We start from the raw sequence: 22,817 nt of genomic DNA, 5'->3' as shown, positions 1-22,817 counted from the left end.
CGAGTTTATCATTTGCTTTTTTGGAAAAAAAAAAAAAATAGTCCAAAAACCTGTCTTAGCACAGTAGGCAGAGAGGGACTGATTGGCCCACCCAGTCTTCCTCGTGTCAGCACGTTGGTTCTACCACTCCTGCAGTATAATTCTGGCAACCCTCAGTGTTTCCTAGTTGGTTTTGCATATAGTTTTATTTGGCTGATCCATGTGCTCCTAAGCCAATGAGCGCCTTTGGTCACCAGGTCGTGCAGGTGCAAGACCGGAGGGTTAGGACTTTGATGGGAAGATAGGACTTCGATGAGAAACCTAGGGGGCAAGGGGGCCCCTTCTGTTGATTCAGACAGGTCATGACCTGTTGGGCTGCCGCGGGGGCGGACTGCTGGGCGGGATGGACCTATGGTCTGACCCGGCAGAGGCACTGCTTATGTTCTTATGTTCTCACACATTTTACGTTTTAAATGTATGCTAAAGAGCAACAGTTGTCTGTAAAGTAATGACAGAGTACACATTCTCCCCTTAATTTTATTTATTTTAAAAGCGCCAAAAATTGCGTGCACAATTTTGGTTGCATACCCAAATTGGGCAAGCAGTTTCAAACTAGCAAAACATAATTTGTCTCATAAGAATCTTCCTGACTCGACCGTTAATCTAAAACATTTCTGGAAAAAGCAAAGTTTTAACCGTTTTCCATGCTATCTTGATTCTCTCCCAAGCTTACTAGTGGACCTCAGTATACAGTACTCCCTTGAAATTCTTGGGGGTTACCTTCCAGGAACTCCCGTGAATTTTGAAAAACCGCGACTACGGTTTTGTAGTGGATCGAAGGCAGGAGAGGGCAGCTATAGAAAATTGGGTGCGGGATCATGCTTAGTATTTTCCGACCGCCTCTTCCTGGTACTAAAGTTAGGCTGCGCTGATCAGGAGCTGCTTTGAAACGCTCCTGATTGGTGCAGCCTAACTTTGGTACCAGGAAGAGGCGGTCAGAAAATACCGCAAAAGACTGTACCTGCAAAACGCGAATTCGCGGGGCAACACTGTATTGTCATTTTATTAGGACTTGGAGTTTAACTCTTTTTCTTTCTGTCAATTCAGTTTATTTTTTTTTCTATTCAAGGTGTTAATGTTTGATGTTTATATTGTTTACATTTCAAACCATAAGTGAGCACTTTCTGTCGCATGAAACGCCTAACATGGAAATTCCAGTTAGGGCGTGTGGGATGGTCGGGGACCACCAGCGTGCTCGACTTTAAGAATAAATGGGACATCCACGTGGAATCCCTACGAGGGTCGAGTTAAGGAACTAGGTCATTAGCACTCAGACTTAATGGGGTGGGTCAATAGAGTGGGCAGACTTGATGGGCTGTAGCCCTTTTCTGCCGTCACCTTTCTATGTTTCTATGTTTCTATCCCTTGTATTTAACACGAGTGTCATTACTGTGCATTAATTGCTAACATGAGAACATAAGAATAGCCTTACTGGGTCAGACCAATGGTCCATCAAGCCCAGTAGCCCATTCTGACGGTGGCCAATCCAGGTCACTAGTATCTGGCCAAAACCCAAGGTGTAACAACAATCCAGCAAGATTCCGGAATCCCAGAGAGTAACAAGATTCTAGAATCCCAAAGAGTAGCAACATTCCATGCTTCCGATCTAGGGCAAGCAATGGCTTCCCCCATGTCTTTCTCAATAACATCTATGGACTTTTTCCTCCAGGAACTTGTCCATACCTTTCTTAAAACCAGCTACACATTCTGCGTTACTGTCATCATGTAGGAGCTTTCCTTTCCTCCTCATTCGCTACTTAGCTGTTTTCCCCAAAATGTTGAAAATGCCCCCCCCTCACCCCTACCCTGACAGTTACTGCAGAGGTTTTGCACTAGACACATCTTAACTTTGGTTTTTAATGCAAGCTGGGTGCAGAGGTTTAGGGGCTCCAAATTTTGTAGGTTGATGTTGGCTCAAGAAAAGAGCTCAAGGTCAATTCTACTTTCAACAGATCAGGAAACATCATAGTAAGGAGTATTACCAAAAAAAAACAAACCTCTTAAATATACTTCATTCTCCTAGGACAAGCAGGATGAGTCAGCCACATATGGGTGTTGTCCCAACACCTCCCAATTTGCGGATAAGCTCTCCAATAGCTCAGAGAGATTTTTTTTTTTTTTCTTTCTCTGAGCACGTGCAGTGCCCGGGCCCCACTGGGCATGCCCGAGCCCTACCCATTTCCCCCTGCTTCCCCCTAATCCCCAGTCTTTAGTTTCCGCCCGTTCCCATCGGTCGTATTTTTCTACAGCTCTCCATTACAACTTTTCTACTCATCAACTTGAACATGCCTGAATCATCTAAAGAAACAACTGGGATGCAGGAGGAGGATGAACACACTGGATCCTCATGAATTGTGCGCCCACTGATTGGATCCGGCGCTCGAGGTTTCCATGTGGCTTGCATTGTGCGCACATGTCACCACGTGCACGCAAGCTAAGGAAGAGGGCACTGAGAGACTTCATGAAGAGAAGTGAGGCCCGAGAATCTTCCTCCAGCAGCCATCCTCATCGGAGCGTAGCAGCGGGGGATCCACAGACAAATCCGGTGAGGAGCCTCCAGGACATCCTGGCTCAGTCAACCCCCCCGACTGCAACTTGCCCGGTCGAGAAATCTCTCCCGGAAGTCCTGCATGCTGTCGCTAGCCGCCAGCCCCTGCAGGAAGCCGATAGGAGTCTCACCAGACCGAGAGATCTCTCCAGGGGTTCCTGCATGTTGCTGCTTACAGCCAGCTTCCGCAGGGCATGAAGAGAAGTGAGGCCCGAGAATCTTCCTCCAGCAGCCATCCTCATCAGAATGCAGCAGCGGGGGATCCACATGCTACAGTGGCAAGGAGCCTCCAGGATGCCCTGGCTCAGCTAATCCCCCCGCCTGCACTTGGCCCGGTAGAGAAATATCTCCCGGAGTCCCTGCATGTTGCCGCTTAGAACCAGCCTCTGCAGGGCAGTCGATAGGAGTCTCGCCAGACCGAGAGATCTCTCCAGGAATCCCTGCACATTGCCACGCACAGCCATCCTCTGTAGGGCAGCCGATAGGAGTCTTGCATGCTGCTGCGTAAATCCACAGCCTCTGCAAGCAACAGATCGGGGCTTTCACCCTCCAGACGGCATGCTGCCTCTTACAGCCAGCCTCTGCAGGGAGCCGATTGGGGTTCAAAGGTAAGTCCTATCTGCTTGTTTTTGGGAAAACCTCTGATAATCTGTTGCAGCCCCGAGGGCTCTGCTCCACCCTCCTCCCAAACTGAATTTAAGGAGAAAGAATCTCCCATGCTTCTTTCCCTTGGAGGGGACCTGCAGACCTCTCCCCCCAGTAGGAGACATGCTGCCCCAGAGTTCAGCTTATAAAGGACATGCTGAAAAAAAACAACAACTCAATGTTTCTTTCCCTCTTGGGGTCCTGCAGAGTCTACAATTCACACCTTTCCCACCCCGCCCCCCTCCCCCTCTCAGGTTGGGAACGAGGAGTCTGCCTTTCTCAGCAGGGTGCTGATATCTTCAGAGATGCGGCATGTCAGACCGTGCTTCTCCAAAGGTGGGGGTTTGAAACTCCTCAGTCTAAAAAACTTTGCTCTTCATAAAACCTAGGCAGAGTGCTTTTCCAGCTAGCATGAGGGACTCTGTACTATTCATGATTTCTATAGCACTGAAAGGCATATGCAGCGCTATACAGTTTAATATACAATAAGCAGTACAGCAGCAGAAGCCCACTCAAGAGGCATTATCACTCCTCTTTCTCTGCCTCCAGGCACAGTGGGAAACGCAGCCAGGTGCACTGGCACAGATGAAGGGGTGCATCCTGCCCCTTCTCTGCAGGCTCTCCCCCCCTCTCAAGAAGGACAGAGAAGGGCGGTGGGGTACATGGAGCCACCCAACCAGTCAAGTGGAGCAGCACATGAACCTGCGAACCACCAGGGGTGGGACCAGCAGCCACAGTTAATCCTCCTGCTGACCCACTCCTCTCTCAGCGGGCTACACTCCCCACTATGTCCCCCTTTAGAGGGAGCCACGCACAACAACATGGCGCGGTTCAGCGGCATGCCATGCACCCAAGCAACGGAGGAACAAGCTACACACCAGCCTCCAGCCACGCCCCGAGTCACCACCCACAAAAATAAATAAATATTTACTAAAAAAAAAAACCCCAAAAAAACAAAAAACAAGAACCCACAAATGAGGACTCACCCCAAGTCCCTCCAGAAACTCACAGCCTTTCTCAAGATCCACGTGGGTGGACAACAAGTACCCAAGACAGAGTACTACAAGGCCTGAACTACCAGTACTTCACGCAGGCAGTGGCGATTCCAGTCCACAAGAACCTCCTGGACTGCAGAGACGAGATTTGGCTGACTCCTTCCTCAGGGCAACCAACATCAAGGAGACTGGGATTGAAGTACCAGATCTTTCCAGCCCAGGGATTCGACAACCCGCAGCAGCCATACATGGACATTGCGGTAGCTTAAGAGAAACAGGGCAGCACGACCCCCCCCTCCAACCCCCGTCAGGGAAGGACCTGAAAAACCCTGGTTTCCACGGGGAAAAAGACCTTCGAGGGCGCAATGCTGAGCGCACGAATTGCTGCGCTCCAGTTCCAGATGCGGCTTTATCAGGAGGCCAGTGAGAGGAAATAAATAAATAAAATAAAATAGAGACTCTAGCTCACAACTGAGCCAGTCCACACTGGCAGCAGTCTGTGCCCCAGTGCTCGCAACAGTAACATAACTGCTACGCAAACAAGCACCGCCCGAGGGGCAGGGGCATCCAAGGGCAGCCCTCTCCCCAAGACAAAAACAGAACCTTGACCACCCTCCGGCCCAGCAGGATCAGATTGTCTGCGAAGGCTTGGCCCAGGATCACCATCGACCAGTGGGCCCTCAGCATCATCAAGCAAGGATTCCGAATTCGTCTCCACTCCCGCCCCCCCCCCCCCGAGTGGGCGGGGCACCCTCCATCTGACGACTCAACTTTCCTGCAGCAAGGAGAGGACCTGCTTCGGCAGAATCAATAGAGGCGGTGACGAACAGAGGAGATCACCAAGGGGTTTCTACTCCAGGAACCCCCGCGTCACCATGGACAAGGACAACGCTCGTCCCTGGATCTCTGTAAGCTCAACAGATGCATACACAAGGTCCAGATGCACTCTCTGGGTACAGTCTTGGCCCTGTTACAGCCCGAGTATTGGCTAGTATCCCATGCACCCAGCCCACAGGAGGCATCGTCGCTTCTAAAGCCAAGACAGATGCCTCCAGTACAAGGTCCTGCCCCTTGGACTCTCAACGGCTCCAAGAGCGTTCACAAAGTGCGTGGCAGTGGCACATCCTCGCCTTCAAGGGGTGCGCGTCCTATCTTATCTCGACAGCTGGCAGCCCCGTCAACCACCATAACCCTCCTCCAAGAACTGGGGTTCCTCATCAACTACATGAAATCCCACCTGATACCCACCCAGGGGATATCGTTCATCTGGGCAGTCATCGACACCACGCAGACCAAGGCCGTCCTACGGGACTACCAGATCGACGCCATGACATCCCTGGCCCAGTGCATCCCTGCCAGCAGCTCATCGTCAGCACGCTCCGGTCTTTGTTGTGCAGCACTGGAACTGGAGCGCAGTTGTGTGGGCTGGAACTGGAGCGCAGACTACTCATGTGATCCCTGAAAGGGCACCTCAGACGTCACTGGGACCAGTGTACCCAACCTCTGACCACCCACCTACTGGAGCTCAGGGCCTTAGGGAATGCCCTCGAAACCTTCAAACAGGCAGGGCAGTCCTCACCCAAACAGAAAACCAAGTGGCCTCGCACTATATCAACAAACAGGGAGGGACAGGGTCAACCTTGCTATGCAAGGAAGCTTGCCACATGTGGGAGTTCTCCAACTCCATTCAATGCCCCATCCAAGCAACTTACCTCCTGTGGGAGCAGAACGACCAGGCAGAAAGACTCAGCCACCAGCTGGATCCCGATGAGTGGTGTCTCAACCCAGCGGCGATGAAGAAGATCTTCAGCACCTGGGGCACACCGAGCATCGACCTGTTTGCAACCGAACCGAACTCAAAATACTCGACCTTCTGCGCAAAGAGATCAACCCATCGCCGTCTCAGCCCCGACGGTCTGTCTGTGAGTTGGAACACCCTAAGTCCTGCAGAAGATTCTTCAGGACAGAGCAACGGTGATCATGATTGCCCTGTTCGGGCTCCTGCAACCATGGTTCCCGTTCCGGCAAGGGATAGCGGTTCACCCACCTCTCCCCGCTCCCGATCAGTGCAGTTCTCATTACCTCCTCCACCACGACCTGCGTTCAACCTGACCGCATGGATGATGAGAGGATGAACCTACCACAAGACGTGGAGCACACTCTTATGGCAGCCAGAAGACCTTCAACCAGAAAACGCTATGGGTTGAAAGGAAGAAGGTTCCGCTACCAGTGCACAGACACACAGCGAGACCCCTACAACTGCCCCATACCAGACATCCTGCAGTACATACTGAGCTTATCTCAGGGGGACCTAAAACCCACTTCCATCAAGGTCCACCTAAGTGCAATCACGGCATACCATGCTGGCCTAGACAGCAAACCAGTGTCGAGGCATCCAGTAATCACAAAATTTCATGAAGGGACTGTCCAATCTGCACCCACCGGTCAGACCACCACCACCCGGATGGGACCTCAACTTGGTGCCGCATCATCTCACCTCGACCCCTTCAAACCTTTGGGGGAGGCAGATCCTGTATTCCTGGCTGGGAAAACCCTGACCATCGTGTCTACCGACACACTCCCTCATGAGAACAGGGTGGTACCCAGAACCCATCCCCAATTCTTGCCGAAGGTGGCTTCAGCGTGCCTCCCGGCACTCTACATCTCCCCACAGGGAGGCACACTGCCACCTCAGCAACACCTCCTGGACTGTGTGCGGGCCCTGACTATGCAGCAGATTAGACAAGCCTCAATTGTTCGTCTCCTACGACCAAAACAGACCAGGACTTCCGGCCACCGAACGCAGGCGCTCGCGCTGGATATAAGAGTGCATCCCCTTCACCTATAGAAAAGCGCAGCATCAACCGCATGTGGGAGCCAACGCCCACCAGCGCAGAACCATAGCCAACACAACGGCACATCTGCACCACACACCAATAGGGGATATCTGCGATGCAGCCACTTGGTCCTCCATGCACACCTTCACCAAGCACTACTGCCTCGACATAGCATTCCACGCTCCAAATGCATTCGGCCGAGCAGTCTTGGAAGTGGCTCTTCCCTCCCGGGAGGGACAGCAACCACTAGCACAGCCTTGACAAACACTGATCAAGTAGGGTGTTATAAATATCGACAAACACTGTTCAAGTAGGGTGTTATAGATATTGATTAAATAGGTCTTCCAGCACTCCTTCCTAGACTGAATGTGGAATAGGCAAGTATGAATTCTCACATGCAAGTATGATTTGTCACTGTTGATCAGTTGGTTTCATTGATTGTCATTGACCAATTTCACTGTTCTGTGAGTTAAGTAGGACTTCCAGCAATCCTGTCTAGTCTGAATGTGGAATAGGCAAGTATGAATTCTCACATGCAAGTATGAATGGTCACTGTTGACCAGTTGGTTTCTCACTGTTCATTGATTGTCATTGACCAGTTCATTGTTCTGTGAGTATTATTGCTCAGTTAACACAGCACTTTATCTAAAACCTTGTTTCCACAACTTTACCTGCTTTGCCTGATTACCCTGCCCGGCTCGGCCTCCACAGCCAGGCGAGGGATGCACAAAGCGCTAAGGCGCAGGTCCAGTCGGTACATCCCTCGGCTAGGGAGTCACCCATATGTGGCTGACTCATCCTGCTTGTCCTAGGAGAAAGTGTAGTTACTTACCTGTAACGTAGGTTCTCCGTGGACAGCAGGATAGTCAGCCACACAACCCACCCGCCTCCCCATATTGCCGACCCGGCCACAGCTAGGAACATCCTGGGGATTAGGGGGAAGCAGGGGGAAATGGGTAGGGCTCGGACATGCCCAGTGGGGCCCGGGCACTGCACGTGCTCAGAGAAAGAAAAAAAAAAAAAAATCTCTCTGAGCTATTGGAGAGCTTATCCGCAAATTGGGAGGTGTTGGGACAACACCCATATGTGGCTGACTATCCTGCTGTCCACGGAGAACCTACGTTACAGGTAAGTAACTACACTTTCGTCCTATTCTGTGGCTGCACAGAACCAAAACTGCTCTTGATGGAGGTTATGCCTCATTTAATCTTGTTGGAATGGTTGCAGTGCAGATGTGATAAGCTGTAGCTACGCTGGACACGCCTACTGGGATTTGGCGATGTGGTGGCTTAATGCACTGGGGAAAAGGAGCACTGAGAGGTTGTCAGAAATACTGTCATGGATCCGCTACACGATTTGTAGCAGTGGTGGCCGAGCGCCTCTTTCTTCATGCAAAAAAAAAAAATGGAGAACTTCCATTGGGTTTAAGTGGCAGGCTTTTCCCTTGTATTTCAGGTCCCGCTCTTCCTCCTGGGCACCCTTCTGCTAACACAGTTGCTGCTACAGCAGTCCCCACGCCAGCGACTGGACCGCCACCCCCGCCACCGCCCCCAGGACCTCCTCCACCTTCAGGAGTTACGCCTCCGCCTCCTCCCCCACTGCTGGCAGGTGGAGGGCAAGGGGTCGGCTATGAAGATATGTCATCGGGACTAGCTGCAGCTCTGGCTAATTGCAAACTGAGGAAAGTACAACGGGTAAGACTGTTGGTTGTCGTTAAAATGTAACCAGATTTAAACACGTTTGCCAATATGCCCACCAGGCATACATGTGTGGGGGGTACAGTTATACATAGGTCGTGTTGTAGCATAATGTTTCAGCTGGAGCAGGAAACAGATGACAAAACTCAAAAGTATGTCCTCCAGTGTTTTGGGAGCTAATATTTGGACACAGACAGACAGAGGCTAAGGGTGTCAAATTGAGTAACAAATCAGTCAGGTTTTCAGGATATCCCTAATGAATTATGCATAAGAACAAAAGAATAGCCTTACTGGGTCAGACCAATGGTCCATCAAGCCCAGTAGCCCCTTTTCACGGTGGCCAATCCAGGTCCTTAGTACCTGGCCAAAACCCAAAGACTAGCAACATTCCATGCTACCGATCCAGGGCAAGCAGTGGCTTCCCCCATGTCTTTCTCAATAACAGACCATGGACTTTTTCCTCCAGGAAATTGTCCAAACCTTTCTTAAAACCAGCTACGCTATCCGCTCTTACCACAACCTCTGGGAGACATGATTGAGACATTTAAATACATCACCGGACGTATCGAGGTGGAAGAAGATATTTTCCTTCTCCAAGGACCCTCAGCCACAAGAGGGCATCCGCTTAAACTCAGGGGCAGGAAATTTCATGGGGACACCAGAAAGTATTTCTTCACCAAAAGAGTGGTTGATCATTGGAACAAACTTCCAATACAGGTAATCGAGGCCAACAGCGTGCCAGATTTTAAAGGTAAATGGGATGCCCATGTGGGATTCTTAAGAGGGTGGAGTTAAGGATGGGTCATTAGGAGAGGGATCTCCAGGAGAGCAGACTCAGGGGGGGGGGGGGTCTGTGGAGTGAGCAGACTTGATGGGCTGTGGCCCTTATCTGCCGTCATTTTCCTATGTTTCTAATGCGTTTCAGAGCTTAACTATTCTCTGAGAGAAAAAAAATTTCCTCCTGTTGGTTTTAAAAGTATTTCTCTTTAACTTCAAGTCTTTGTAATTTTTAACGGAGTGAAAAATCAATCCACGTGTACCCGTTCTACTCCACTCAGGATTTTGTAGACTTCAATCATATCTCCCCTCAGCTGTCTCTTTTCCAAGCTGAAGAGCCCTAACTTCTTTAGTTTTTCTTCATACGAGAAGAGTTCCATCCTCGTTATCATCTCGGTCGCTCTTCTTTGAATCTTTTCTAGTGCTGCTATATCTCTCTTGAGATAAGGAGACCAGAATTGAACGCAATACTCTAGGTGAGGTCGCACCATGGAGCGATACAGGTGCATGAGATACTGTATATTTGCATACAGTGAAGACAGTGCATGCAAATGTACCTCACGCTTGTTCTTTTGGGATATCTTGGAAACCTCCAGGTTTGTGGTTAGCTCGATTTTAGTTGATTTCCACTAAAATAAAAATAGGAAAAACTTTCAGTGCTATTATATACACCAAGTAAATTGGTAGTAAAAAAAAAGGTCTTTTGAGTTTGCTATGACAGTCTTTTGTTGAAGAAACACATGTGTCAGTCAACACTCATTACACAATAATGCACTGAAGTGGATAATTACTAGAAAGTGTCTTGAAAATTTTTTTTTTTTTTTTTTAAGTATGTTTTTTTTTTTTCAAGTCAGAGGATGGTTCGTCCGGTACATGTCCCACCGGGGCTTCAAGAACTGATGCCAATCGAACAAGCAGTGGTGGAGGAGGAGGCGGCTTAATGGAAGAGATGAATAAATTACTGGCAAAGAGGTTAGTTTCTGTTCACTCAGGAAAAACTAAACGTTAAAAGACTCATACCGTAAAGCACATGCTTTTAATCCTTTGGCATGCCACTTTGGTGTTAGCATTAACTGGAGAATCCCAGGTTTTCTATGATATCTTTAAAGACAACACAAGAGCCATGGGAGCTATGGGAGAGTCTGAATGTGAAGACTAGATGAGAAATAGAGAATGACACGGTGACAAAATTCATCACCGTTACCGTCCCCGCGGATAACCGCGGGAAACCACTTTCATGTCATTCTTTAAAGAGAGAGGGAAGAATCAGAGTATAATTGGGCACAACCACTGACCCGAAAGCTTTGCTTTGAAGAATGCTGGTGTAGAAGGACTGAGGTTGAAACAGACACTACAGAATGACAGTCTCTGGTATCCAGAGCAGATATTGTGATGTCATAATGCCTCATTCCACCAGTGCTTAAGAACCAATCACATCAGTGATGTCACAATGGCTTCATTATCCTTGGCTCACATAAGCACAGCCACTGACCCGCAAGCTTAAATGACATGGGATTATTTCCCACGGTTATCTGCGGGGACGGGGATGGTGATAAATTTTGTCACCGTGTCATTCTCTAATGAGAAACTCAGTTGAGATATTTTTGGATGTCCTTCAGATAATACTGAGGGACTGATAAAATGCACAAAAGTGTCACAAAACACACAAAAATGAAAATATTTGGGTGTTTTAGAGCATTTTAGCGGTGTGCAGTCAAAAGCGCGCGAGACAATCGCGCGTGGACCAAACCCGCCCAGACAATCGCACACAGGACGTCAGCGCACTGGAGTTCAACACTATTTTACAGCACTCCGAGAGGAGGTGGGGGGAACCCCCCACTTTACTTAGAAATGTTGGCACTCCCTCTGTTTCCTCTGTAATGGGGGGTTCCTCCCCACATTCCACAACAGGAACGCCAACATTTCTAACTAAAGTGGGGGGGTTCCCCCACACATACCCCCTCTCAGCACTTTAAAATACTGTTGAAATCCAGCGCGCTGACGTCCTGCACGCGATTGTCTGGGCGCGATTGTCTCGCGCGATTTCATCTAAGAGATATTTTAGCACACGTTTCACAAAAATAGCCCGTTTTCACTACACACAAACATTTGTTCAGATTTGTTGTTGTGATGCCAATTAAAGCAAAGCAGCTCATTAATAATGACTTGTGGAAACAGGCATGCAGAGATATTGTCACAGAAAATATAGCTATACCTGAATGAAGTGTGATGACTGAGCTCCCTTTTGCATATAAGCTGCACCCCCTTCCTGGTAGCACTAAATCCTTGGTTATCCTGTGGACAGCGGGCCTCCCGCACCCCAGTCCTGGTCACAGCCTTCCCATGGTGAACTTTTCTCCTTTAAAGAAAAATTAGTATCAAAAGCGTGCACCCCTGGGTTCTATATATGGCACCCAAATTTGGATGTGCTGCCAAGATGTCCACACAGCTTGCTTGGCTAAGAAGCTGTTAACATATACAATATTGGAAAAACATACCAATTTATTGACTAAGCAATGTTTTTCGGTGCTTTGGAAGCTTTGTACCATTAAAAAGTATTTTGATGAAACCTCTTTTCGTCTGTTGGTGCAATCTTCCATCTTAAGTATTTTAGACTACTGTAATATTGTATATGTAGGGGCTCATATGAAACTTTTAAAGAGATTGAGAGTAGTCCAAAATACTGCTGTTCACCTCATTTATGATTTAATAAAATGGGAGCATATCACTCCTTTCTATCTGAAACTGCACTGGTTGCCAGTGAAGTTTAGAGCAATGTTCTTCAACCTCCAGTCCGCAGACCGGTGCCGATCCGCAGAAAATTCCTGCTGGTCCGCGCAGGGCCGGTGAGATCGGATTGGGGCCATCGGCAGCGTCTGGGCTGCAACGGCAATGGGCGGCATCGGCATCAGGCCCCCTCCTGCAATTCAAGATCGGCAATGGGCCTCCTTCTCCCCCCAGCATCAACAGCACTTCAGATCGGCAATGCGGTGCTCAGCCCAAAGCTTCCTCTCTGATGCAGCTTCCTGTTTCTGCCCAGGCAGGTCGAGTCAGAGGGAAGCTTTGGATTGAGCACCGTATTGCCAATGTGAAGTGCTGTTGATGCCAGGGAAGAAGGAGGCCCATTCCCAATCTTGAATGTCATCAGAGTGGGGGGGAGCCTGTTGCCAAAATCGGAAAGAAAGGTGAGAGGAAGGGAGAGAGATGGGCCTGTGGTGGAAGTGGGGGAAAAGAGACAGAAGGGGCAGATGATGGACGTGGGGAGAAGGGGGGAGAGAGAAGAGGGCAGATGATGGAAGTGGGGAGAAGGGAGAGCAAATGCTGAATGGAAGTGGTGAAAGAGAACACATACTGGATGGAAGGAGGGATAAAGAAAAAGGGCATATGCTGGATGGGGGAAGAATATAGAGTTAGTGAGATAGTGGAAGGGTGAAGGAAAGGGGTGGCATGCTGTGGGTAGACACAGTGAAAAGAGGGAAACTGAGGAATGCATAGTAAGAAAGAATTTAATTTAGACGGAGGCAGAAAATAAAGACGGAAGACCAGGGAAGAAAAGGAAAGAGGAGAGAGAGATGCCAGAGAACAGGGAAGGAGACAGAGATATCAGATTTCAGTGGAGGAAATGAGAAGAGAGATGCTAAAAACCACATGGGGGAGGGAAAAAGAGATGAAAGGAGAAAGATGCCAGATCATGAGGGAACAGAGGGAAGATGATAGATGCCAGACCAAAGGGGGGGTCTAGAGGAGAGATGGCAGGGGGAGACAGACAGTTTCTGGAAGGGGCAGACAGTGGATGGAACGGGCAGATGCTGGATTGAAGAGACAGGGCAGACGCTGGAAGGAAAAGAGTGAAAAGAAGATGAAAGCAGAAACCACAGACAACTAAGGGTAGAAAAAATCATTTTATTTCTATTTTGTCATTAGAATATATCAGATTTGAACTATATATCCTGCTAGAGACATAACTGGGGACTGCAAAGCCCAAGCAGTGCATCTTTAGCTTCCAGCTGGCTTAGGGCTCTCTGACCAGGTGGCAGTCCCCTAACACTGTTCCTGTTGTGTGTGACTGCGGTATTCTGTTAGCATGATATTTCTGTGTAGCATTCTGTAATAATTCGGCTTGTTCAGTTTTCTTGATAGTAGAGCAGATATATGTGAAGGGGAGGGGAGACAGGGGTTTTGTTGGTCCTTGCTCTGTATATTTGTATTTATAAAATGACAATTGTACAGAATATTGTTTTTTTTTATACTTTAATAACTGAGGCTTGTGCGGATGGGATCAGATAGTTTGCGGGGACCGAGCTCACGGAGACGGGGTGGGAATGTTTTTTTTTTAAATTTCAGTCTTAGTAGTTTGCCGGTCCACAAAATAATTCTTTTATTTATGCCGGTCTACGGGTGTAAAAAGGTTGAAGAACACTGGTCCAGAGTGCTGTTTAAGTTTTCATGCATCTGTTACAAAGTAGTGTGCGGTCTGTCACCAGGTTACTTACTGTCTCATATTTCTTGGACAAACAATTTCGCTCAGAACATAGTAAACAAGGAATTCTGATTCCACTTCCTCAATATGAGTTGGTGGATAAAGTGTTCTTCATTATTCACCACACTTGGATAGTATTGAATTTATAGTTTTTAACTTTTTCTTTTCTTTTCTTTTAGTATAAATAGCTTAATAATTTAACTTATATGTGGATTAAGAAGTGCATCACTTATCTTAAGTCCTTATCGGTTCCCCTTCCCGACGCGTTTCGGAACTCTTTTTCAAGGTCGGGGGAACAAGGGATAAGGGTTATCCTAAACCATACTAATACCAGCAGCGGTATTAGTATGGTTTAGGATAACCCTTATCCCTTGTTCCCCCGACCTTGAAAAAGAGTTCCGAAACGCGTCGGGAAGGGGAACCGATAAGGACTTAAGATAAGTGATGCACTTCTTAATCCACATATAAGTTAAATTATTAAGCTATTTATACTAAAAGAAAAGAAAAGAAAAAGTTAAAAACTATAAATTCAATACTATCCAAGTGTGGGGAATAATGAAGAACACTTTATCCACCAACTCGTATTTAGGAAGTGGAATCAGAATTCCCTGTTTACTATGTTCTGAGCGAAATTGTTTGTTCAGGAAAATTTTGATAAGAATTTGTGAGTCAATCAATTGGGTAGATGGCTCATATTTCTTGGAGTCATTCTAATAAAAACACACGGAGAGTGCAACTATTTACATATCCTTATGTAAAATCCAGTCACTATAAGAAGTTCCTTGACAGAACCTTTTCTTTTCAGTTTGCCAAATTGAATGCATGGCTCGGTAAAATGATGTTAGAAGCTTCTTCTTATTTAGATTTTAGGAAATTGCTAGACTCAATTATTTAATAAGTTGGTATCTTAACGCTTCCCTCTTAATTATGCTTATTTTATCCCTTCGCATTTTTATCTACATGGTCTGCTTTTTACTCTGACGCATTATTGAAATGTTTGTATTGTCTCCTTGTTGTATTTTACCAGGATACTTTTTATGGAATTGTATGTATTGTTTTCTGTGCTGTGAGCCACTTAGAACCTCCCCGGTATGGCGGCAAATAAATAAATAATTATTATTATTATTAACCATCAATTACTGACATTAAGGGCTCCTTTTACTAAGGTGCGTTAGGGCATTAATGCACGGAATAGCGCGCGCTGAATTGCCACGCACTCTAGACCTTAATGCCAGCATTGAGCTGGCATTAGTTCTAGCTGCGTAGCGCGCGGTAATATCCTGCGTGCGCTAAAAACGCTAGCGCACCTTAGTAAAAGGAGCCCTAAAACGCATCAATTAGGATTTGCATACACATCGGTAAGCACATTATTCTATTCCACTGGGCGCCTGTGGGGCTCATTTTCAAAAATCAAAGACATCCAAAAGAAAACGGCATAAACCAGCACTTTGTCGTTTTGATCGCCAAAACGTCCAAGTGCTCATTTTTGAAACTCAGTTTTTAGGCGTTTTGCAGGACGTCTATATGTTAAGGGGGCATGAAAGAGGCATGTTTTGGGTGGGCCTAGCTCTTGGACATCTCGCAGGGATCGCCGTTTAGACGTTCAGAGTTAGACCTGTTTTCAAAGCATCTAAGTACCAAAAAGGTACCCAAATTGATCAGATGACCACTGGAAAACGAAAGTGAAACTGCTCAGAACGCTGCAGATTGACTTCGCAAGCATATTTTGGACTTAGCGTCCACCAGCCAAGTGTCCCCTGGGGAAAGCGTGCACCACGCGTCGAAACTGGGATCCTTGTTGGGACCACCTATTTTTGAACAAAGACTTGATCATTTGGTTGAAAAGACGCCATCTTTTGCCTTCCAGAGTAATCATTTGTTAATAACTAATCTGCAGATGTGGGACCTGCTTAACTCGTATGTATATCTCACGAGGAAGGGGGATACAGTGGAAGGAGTTGACCCTGCCAATCGAATCAACTGAAATCAGCTCTGTCTGAATTCATATTTCCTCAACATGAGTCATTTACTAATTCCTAGTGTGCACTGCGATGCTAGCTCATACTTGGGAGTGTGTGGCTAGGGGTTAGAGCTATAGCCTCAGCACCCTGAGGCTGTGGGTTCAAATCCCTCACTGCTTCTTGTGACCCTGGGTAAGTCCCTTAAGACCCTGGGTAAGTCACTTAATCCCCTCTTTGCCCCAGGTACTCTAGATAGAGTTTGAGCCTACCAGGACAGATAGGGACCCTGAGGCTGTGGGTTCAAATCCCTCGCTGCTCCTTGTGACCCTGGGTAAGTCACTTAATCCCCTCATTGCCCCAGGTACACTAGATAGAGTTTAAGCCTACTGGAACAGATAGGGAAATATGATAAATTATCTGAATGTAAACCACTTAGGATTTAAGTGATATGTAAGTAATTAAATAAATAAAGACGTACTTTCTTTGGCTCCTGTGGAAGATAGCAGGTGCCATTAGTAAATGACTCTTTCTATGGAAGACACACATCTCTTATTTTATTTTTCTTCAAACCATAGGAGGAAAGCAGCATCACAGACAGAAAAGCCAGGTGATAAAAAGGATGAAGAAAGCCAAAATGTAAGCATTTTTTTTACACAACTACATAGAAATATTTTCTAATCATTCAGAGTTCAGTTCTTTTTTTTTTTTTTTTTATAAATCTTTATTGATTTTCAAATATTGACAGTGCAATACACAAGTAGCTGAACATATAACAATCAAGAAAAGCACTTTGAACTTACAAATATTCATAAGCGATCATTTCCCCTCCCCTTAATTAAACAAAAATACCAATGCATATAATCTTCCAGTAGCCTAGTAGTGCATTCCCACCCCCCTACCTCCCACCTTGGAGGTGTAAGGAAATCAAACAAAAATTAAAGAGAAACGGCAATTATATAGAAGCAATAAACGATGGCAATGGGCCCCACACCAAATCAGAGTTCAGTTCTAATAATGATAATTAGGGGCTCTTTATAACGCTGCAGTAAGTACTAAAGTGTGCTTATTGCAACAAAGAATGGTATACTGCAGGGTGCGAAGAGATGTCCTGAGGTAACTTTGCCAATATTCTGCACTAAGCGATTAGCGCAGCTACGTTGCCTGATTGTTTATTGTTTAATTAATTTTTTGATTAAACGCTTTATCGATTCTACAAAGCGTTGTACAAAGCATAAAATGACATTTCAACAAACAAAATTACGATTAAAACATACTTTCAAAAAAGAACTGTAAGACAAACTACAACACATACTAGGTTATTAAGGACGAACGAACAGAAGACACATGAAGGAAAGAGGGAAGAAATACAATCGCTATAGTAAATGAGAGAGACATTAAGGGTAAACACAAAAGGGCAGGAGTTAATAGAAAAAAAAAAAAAGACTAAAATAACTTTAGTTAAAATCCGCTTAAAAAAAAGAATAATAAAACTTCAGTTAAAAGCATCTTTAAAAAGGAAACATTTTAAGTTGCTTTTGATGTTACCAATTGGCACAAGAGCCTTTGTCGCCTACATAATGGGTGCAAGTAAGGGCTCACATGCCTGTATTAGGGGCTAGATGCACAAAACACGGTCATTAAGAATGTGTGGGTTGCTGTTGGCCGACTCTGGAACAGCCACTGATGTTCCAAGAAGTTTGCATGCAAATTATTTGCACAAAGGTCCCGTCCAGTCAGTTGCTGAGAGAAACTGACACATGCGCAGAGCTGGTTTGAGGCGTCCTAACAGCTGAATGGCAGGGGAAGCTTCAAAGCAACCTACTGCCACTCATCTATTGGGGCTTTTTTTCCTTTTTTTTAATGGCGCAGATATGGTGTGTGAGCCAGTCAGGGCCTTAGGCCCCCTCCTCGTGCATCACATTATGCACCGCGAAGGGGAAGGCCTGCCGTTCTGGAGTGGCGGACCTCGGAGCAGGAGGGACTGGGCATCTTTCCTGCTGTCAACTTCTGAGACAGATACAGAGGAAAGTTCAAGGGAGGGGAGGGGGCTGGGTGGAGCAACAGGTGGCAGAAGGGAGTGGGCATCCCTCCTGCTGGTTTTGGGGGATTTTTTTTGGAAGGGGAGAGAACATTTCAGGGAGGGGTCCTGGCACAGGGGGGAATCCGGTGGCAGGAGGGAGTGGGCATCCCTCCTGCTGGTTTTTTGGGGGGGGGGGTTGGTAGGGGAGAGAACATTTCAGGGAGGGGTCCTGGCACAGGGGGGAATCCGGTGGCAGGAGGGAGTGGGCATCCCTCCTGCTGGTTTTTGGGGGGTTTTTTTGGAAGGGGAGAGAACATTTCAGGGGGGGGTCCTGGCACAGGGGGAATCCGGTGGCAGGAGGGAGTGGGCATCCCTCCTGCTGGTTTTTGGGGGGGTTTTTTGGAAGGGGAGAGAACATTTCAGGGAGGGGTCCTGGCACAGGGGGGAATACGGTGGCAGGAGGGAGTGGGCATCCCTCCTGCTGGTTTTTGGGGGGGGTTTTTTGGAAGGGGAGAGAACATTTCAGGAAGGGGTCCTGACACAGGGGGGAATCCGGTGGCAGGAGGGAGTGGGCATCCCTCCTACCTCCATTTCGGTTTGTCTTCTGTGTGTGTAACACATGCACAACATCTGTGCCATAAAAAAAAAAGAAAAAAAAAAAAAAAGCCAAACAGGCAGACCTGTCAATAACACAATTACCGATGATTTTTTTCGGGTCAATAGGAGCAATCACTAATTTATGTGCCTTGTTAGAGCATCGATCCATTTCAATATTACCGTATTTTCGCGGATATAACGCGCACCTGTGTAAAACGCGCACAGGGGTATAGCGCGCAGAAATCACGATGATATGTACCAAAACTTTTCTATACCGCGCTCAGGCATATAACGCGCATGATGCCCGACGCTCCTTTCGCCCGCCCTGACTTTCCGTGCGCTGTCCCGACTCTCCGTTCACCCCCCCTGACTTTCCGTGCACTGTCCCCCCTTGAAGTCCTGTCCCCCCTTGAAGGTCTGTCCCCATCCTGAAAGCCTGATGCCCCCCCCCCCCGACGTCCGATACATCCCCCCCCCCGGCAGGACCACTCGCACCCTCACCCCGAAGGACCGCCGACTCCCCAACAATATCGGGCCAGGAGGGAGCCCAAACCCTCCTGGCCACGGCGACCCCCTAACCCCACCCCGCACTACATTACGGGCAGGAGGGATCCCAGGCCCTCCTGCCCTCGACGCAAACCCCCTCCCCCCAACGACCGCCCCCCCCCAAGAACCTCCGCCCGTCCCCCAGCCGACCCGCGACCCCCCTGTCCGACCCCCACGACACCCCCACCCGCCTTCCCCGTACCTTTGTGTAATTGGGCCAGAAGGGAGCCCAAACCCTCCTGGCCACGGCGACCCCCTAACCCCACCCCGCACTACATTACGGGCAGGAGGGATCCCAGGCCCTCCTGCCCTCGACGCAAACCCCCCTCCCCCCCCAACGACCGCCCCCCCCAAGACCCTCCGCCCGTCCCCCAGCCGACCCGCGACCCCCCTGGCCGACCCCCACGACCCCCCCACCCCCCTTCCCCGTACCTTTGGAAGTTGGCCGGACAGACGGGAGCCAAACCCGCCTGTCCGGCAGGCAGCCAACGAAGGAATGAGGCCGGATTGGCCCATCCGTCCTAAAGCTCCGCCTACTGGTGGGGCCTAAGGCGCGTGGGCCAATCAGAATAGGCCCTGGAGCCTTAGGTCCCACCTGGGGGCGCGGCCTGAGGCACATGGGCCAAACCCGACCATGTGTCTCAGGCCGCGCCCCCAGGTGGGACCTAAGGCTCCAGGGCCTATTCTGATTGGCCCACGCGCCTTAGGCCCCACCAGTAGGCGGAGCTTTAGGACGGATGGGCCAATCCGGCCTCATTCCTTCGTTGGCTGCCTGCCGGACAGGCGGGTTTGGCTCCCGTCTGTCCGGCCAACTTCCAAAGGTACGGGGAAGGGGGGTGGGGGGGTCGTGGGGGTCGGCCAGGGGGGTCGCGGGTCGGCTGGGGGGGCGGTCGGAGGTTCTTGGGGGGGGCGGTCGTTGGAGGGAGGGGGGTTTGCGTCGAGGGCAGGAGGGCCTGGGATCCCTCCTGCCCGTAATGTAGTGCGGGGTGGGGGTAGGGGGTCGCCGTGGCCAGGAGGGTTTGGGCTCCCTCCTGGCCCGATATTGTCGGGAAGTCGGCGGTCCTTCGGGGGGGGGGGATGTATCGGACGTCGGGGAGTCGGCCGGGCAAGAGGGCTTGGGCTCCCTCTTGCTCCGATCGTGGATGCGGGTGCGGGTGGGAGCGTGTGCGAGCGGTCGTTCGGGGTGGGGGTGCGAGCGGTCCTGCTGGGGGGGTGAATCGGGCGTCGGGCGGGGTGGGAACTATGTTTAAAAACTTTTCTATACCGCGCTCAGGCATATAATGCGCGAGGGGTATGCGCGGTAGGTAAAATCGCGTATAACGCGCGCGTTATATCCGCGAAAATACGGTAATGACCTTATTGACATGACCGTTTTGGAAAATGAGCGATCGCGGGGAAAAACACACAGTGAGCCGTTTTGTGCATTGGGTCAGCAAATACGATCGGTCACTAAACCAGTCAAACCAGTTTAGCGACGATTGTTAGACGATCGGAGACTTTAGTGCATCTAAGCCATAGGTCTTTTGTATGTTGTGTATCTTCCACTGAAATAAAGCTTTTTGAAATATTTTCTTCTGCTGATCTGTTTGCTGTCATCGCCTTGGATCTTGTGAATCGTCTGCCCTGTGGTTCATTTGGGGTCATATTCTTAGGAAGAGTAGAAAAGTGTATCTTCCTGCTTTGCTCTTTGATTTTTTTTTTTTTTTTCAAAATTGTTTTGACCTCTTTCTCCAAATGAGTTTATTTTGCATATATCAGGATAGGCTCGAAGGTCACCCTTTCCCTTTGTCTCTTGATTGCATCTATTGGTGCTCCATGATGTCCTGCCTTTCCACACCTACCAGTGAATAGTCACCTGGCTTTGAGTGCTTCCTGTAAATGCAATCTCCATTATCTCCTAATTTAGCTGAAAACTGGGCTTCCTTAAGCCCCCGCTTTCAGACTCTTTTGTACAGTAAAAATGTTAACGAAACAGATATGTCTTCCAGGAGCCTTGAGAATGCTTCCTTCTAAGTTTCTATTTTTAATTAGGAGGATGTCAGCCCCTCACCTTCTCCCAGTACACGAGGTCCAGCCCAGCAGAATTCCACAGGTAATAAATTTAAGTACTCTGTTCCCCCTTTAGCTGCTAATTATTCTCTGTCCGCTTTCATTCTGACCTTCCAGGAACAGACACAATTCCCCTTATTCTATAAACTTGCACAATTTTACACTTAGTGTGCAAAGTTGTATGCACAAGTTATAGAATAATGTGAGGTGCATGCATAACTTAATAGCTTAATTAGCATTAACAACTATTTATTGGCTATAATTAGTTTGAGTGGCACTAATTAGCAGTTATGCACATAACTTCCATTGGTTAGTATTTTATAAATTGCACGTGCAAAATCGAGAGCATGCAACTACAAGGGGATGTGGACCTAGGAGGGGCTTGGATGGGTGAGAGGCGTGCCTAACAGTTACATACGTGGGTTCTAGAATGCTAGCCTTTGAGTTAGCATAAGAGCTCACACAGTGGCATAGTAAATAATAATAATAATAACTTTATTTTTATATACCGCCAACAATCTTGCGACTTCTAGGCGGTTTACAATAAAAGAAGCTGTTTACAATACAAGAAACTGAAAATACAATAAATATAAAGAGAAACTTTACATACAGCGAATTGAAGAGTATAACAGTGAATATCCCGTACAGCGAATTAAAGAGTATTGCAGTGTACATCTGATAACATTAATTATGTTAACGTCAGTCTGTGTGTTGTGTGGTCAGGAAGTGCCAAGTTGTTTAAACAGAAGTAGAAATGTTCCGTAAGTTGAATAGAGTGTTCATATTTAGTGATTGCAAGTTCAGGTATGTGGTGTTGTTACGAGGGGGGTTGATGTTCCAGTTCGTTACCGAGGTATTTCAGGAATAGGTAGGTTTTTAGGTGTTTCCTGAATTCTTCATAGTTGTTTGTGTGCGCGATTAGTTTTCCTAGGTCTTTACCCCATATGGCTGCTTGATATGAAAGCAGTTGTTGATGGTGTCTCTTATATTTGCACCCTCTGGCCGGTGGGGAGACAAATTTCATGTGTGTTTTTCTTTCATGTTTATTGGTTGGGAATGAGAAGAGGTCTGTGATGTATTTTGGGGCTAGACCGTTTAATACTTTGAAGCAGAGACAGCCTAGCTTGAACTTCGAGCGCGCCTCCATCGGCAGCCAGTGTAGGAGTCGGTAGGAAGGGGTTACGTGATCGGACTTCTTCAGCCCGAAAATCATCCTGACTGCTGCATTTTATAACAGTTGTAGTCTTTGCATTTGCTTCCGTGGGATTGTTAGATGGGTGATGTTGCAGTAGTCCAGGTAGTTTAGTATTAGGGATTGTACTAGGATTCTGAATGCTGAAGTGTGGAAGTACACCTTAATGGATTTAAGTTTCCAGAGAGTGAAAAACCCTCTTTTGATTAAGGAGTCTATGTGGTCTTTCATGGTTAGTCCTTGGTCTAGTATTACTCCTAGAATCTTCATCGTTGGTTGAATGGGGTAGTTTAGATTGTTAATGTGTAATGATATTGTCGTATTTTGTGCGTGTGGCGAGGCTATGAAGAATTTAGATTTTCTGAATTGAGCTTCAGTTTGAAATCTGTGGTCCATTGATCCATTGTGTTTAGCGCTTCAGTTGCTATGGGGGT

At 47.8% G+C, this 22,817-nt stretch overlaps 1 protein-coding gene across 4 annotated transcripts in view; it reads left to right on the top strand.

The window, feature by feature from the left end:
- The window catches only part of EVL (Enah/Vasp-like), a 257,967-nt gene that overhangs the window by 212,856 nt on the left and 22,294 nt on the right, over positions 1–22,817 (top strand). For all 4 annotated transcript variants that reach the window (XM_033952987.1, XM_033952986.1, XM_033952984.1 and 1 more), the window contains exons 6-9: positions 8,520–8,758; positions 10,389–10,510; positions 16,555–16,615; positions 21,174–21,234. In XM_033952987.1, the coding sequence (XP_033808878.1) occupies positions 8,520–8,758; positions 10,389–10,510; positions 16,555–16,615; positions 21,174–21,234 (483 nt within the window). The remainder of the gene's footprint in view (positions 1–8,519; positions 8,759–10,388; positions 10,511–16,554; positions 16,616–21,173; positions 21,235–22,817) is intronic.

The sequence above is a fragment of the Geotrypetes seraphini genome, chromosome 7 (genome assembly GCF_902459505.1).
Source record: "Geotrypetes seraphini chromosome 7, aGeoSer1.1, whole genome shotgun sequence".
Taxonomy (NCBI): Eukaryota; Metazoa; Chordata; class Amphibia; order Gymnophiona; family Dermophiidae; genus Geotrypetes; species Geotrypetes seraphini.
Note: the sequence above shows the minus strand (reverse complement) of the source record. Positions and strands in the feature narration are given on the sequence as shown.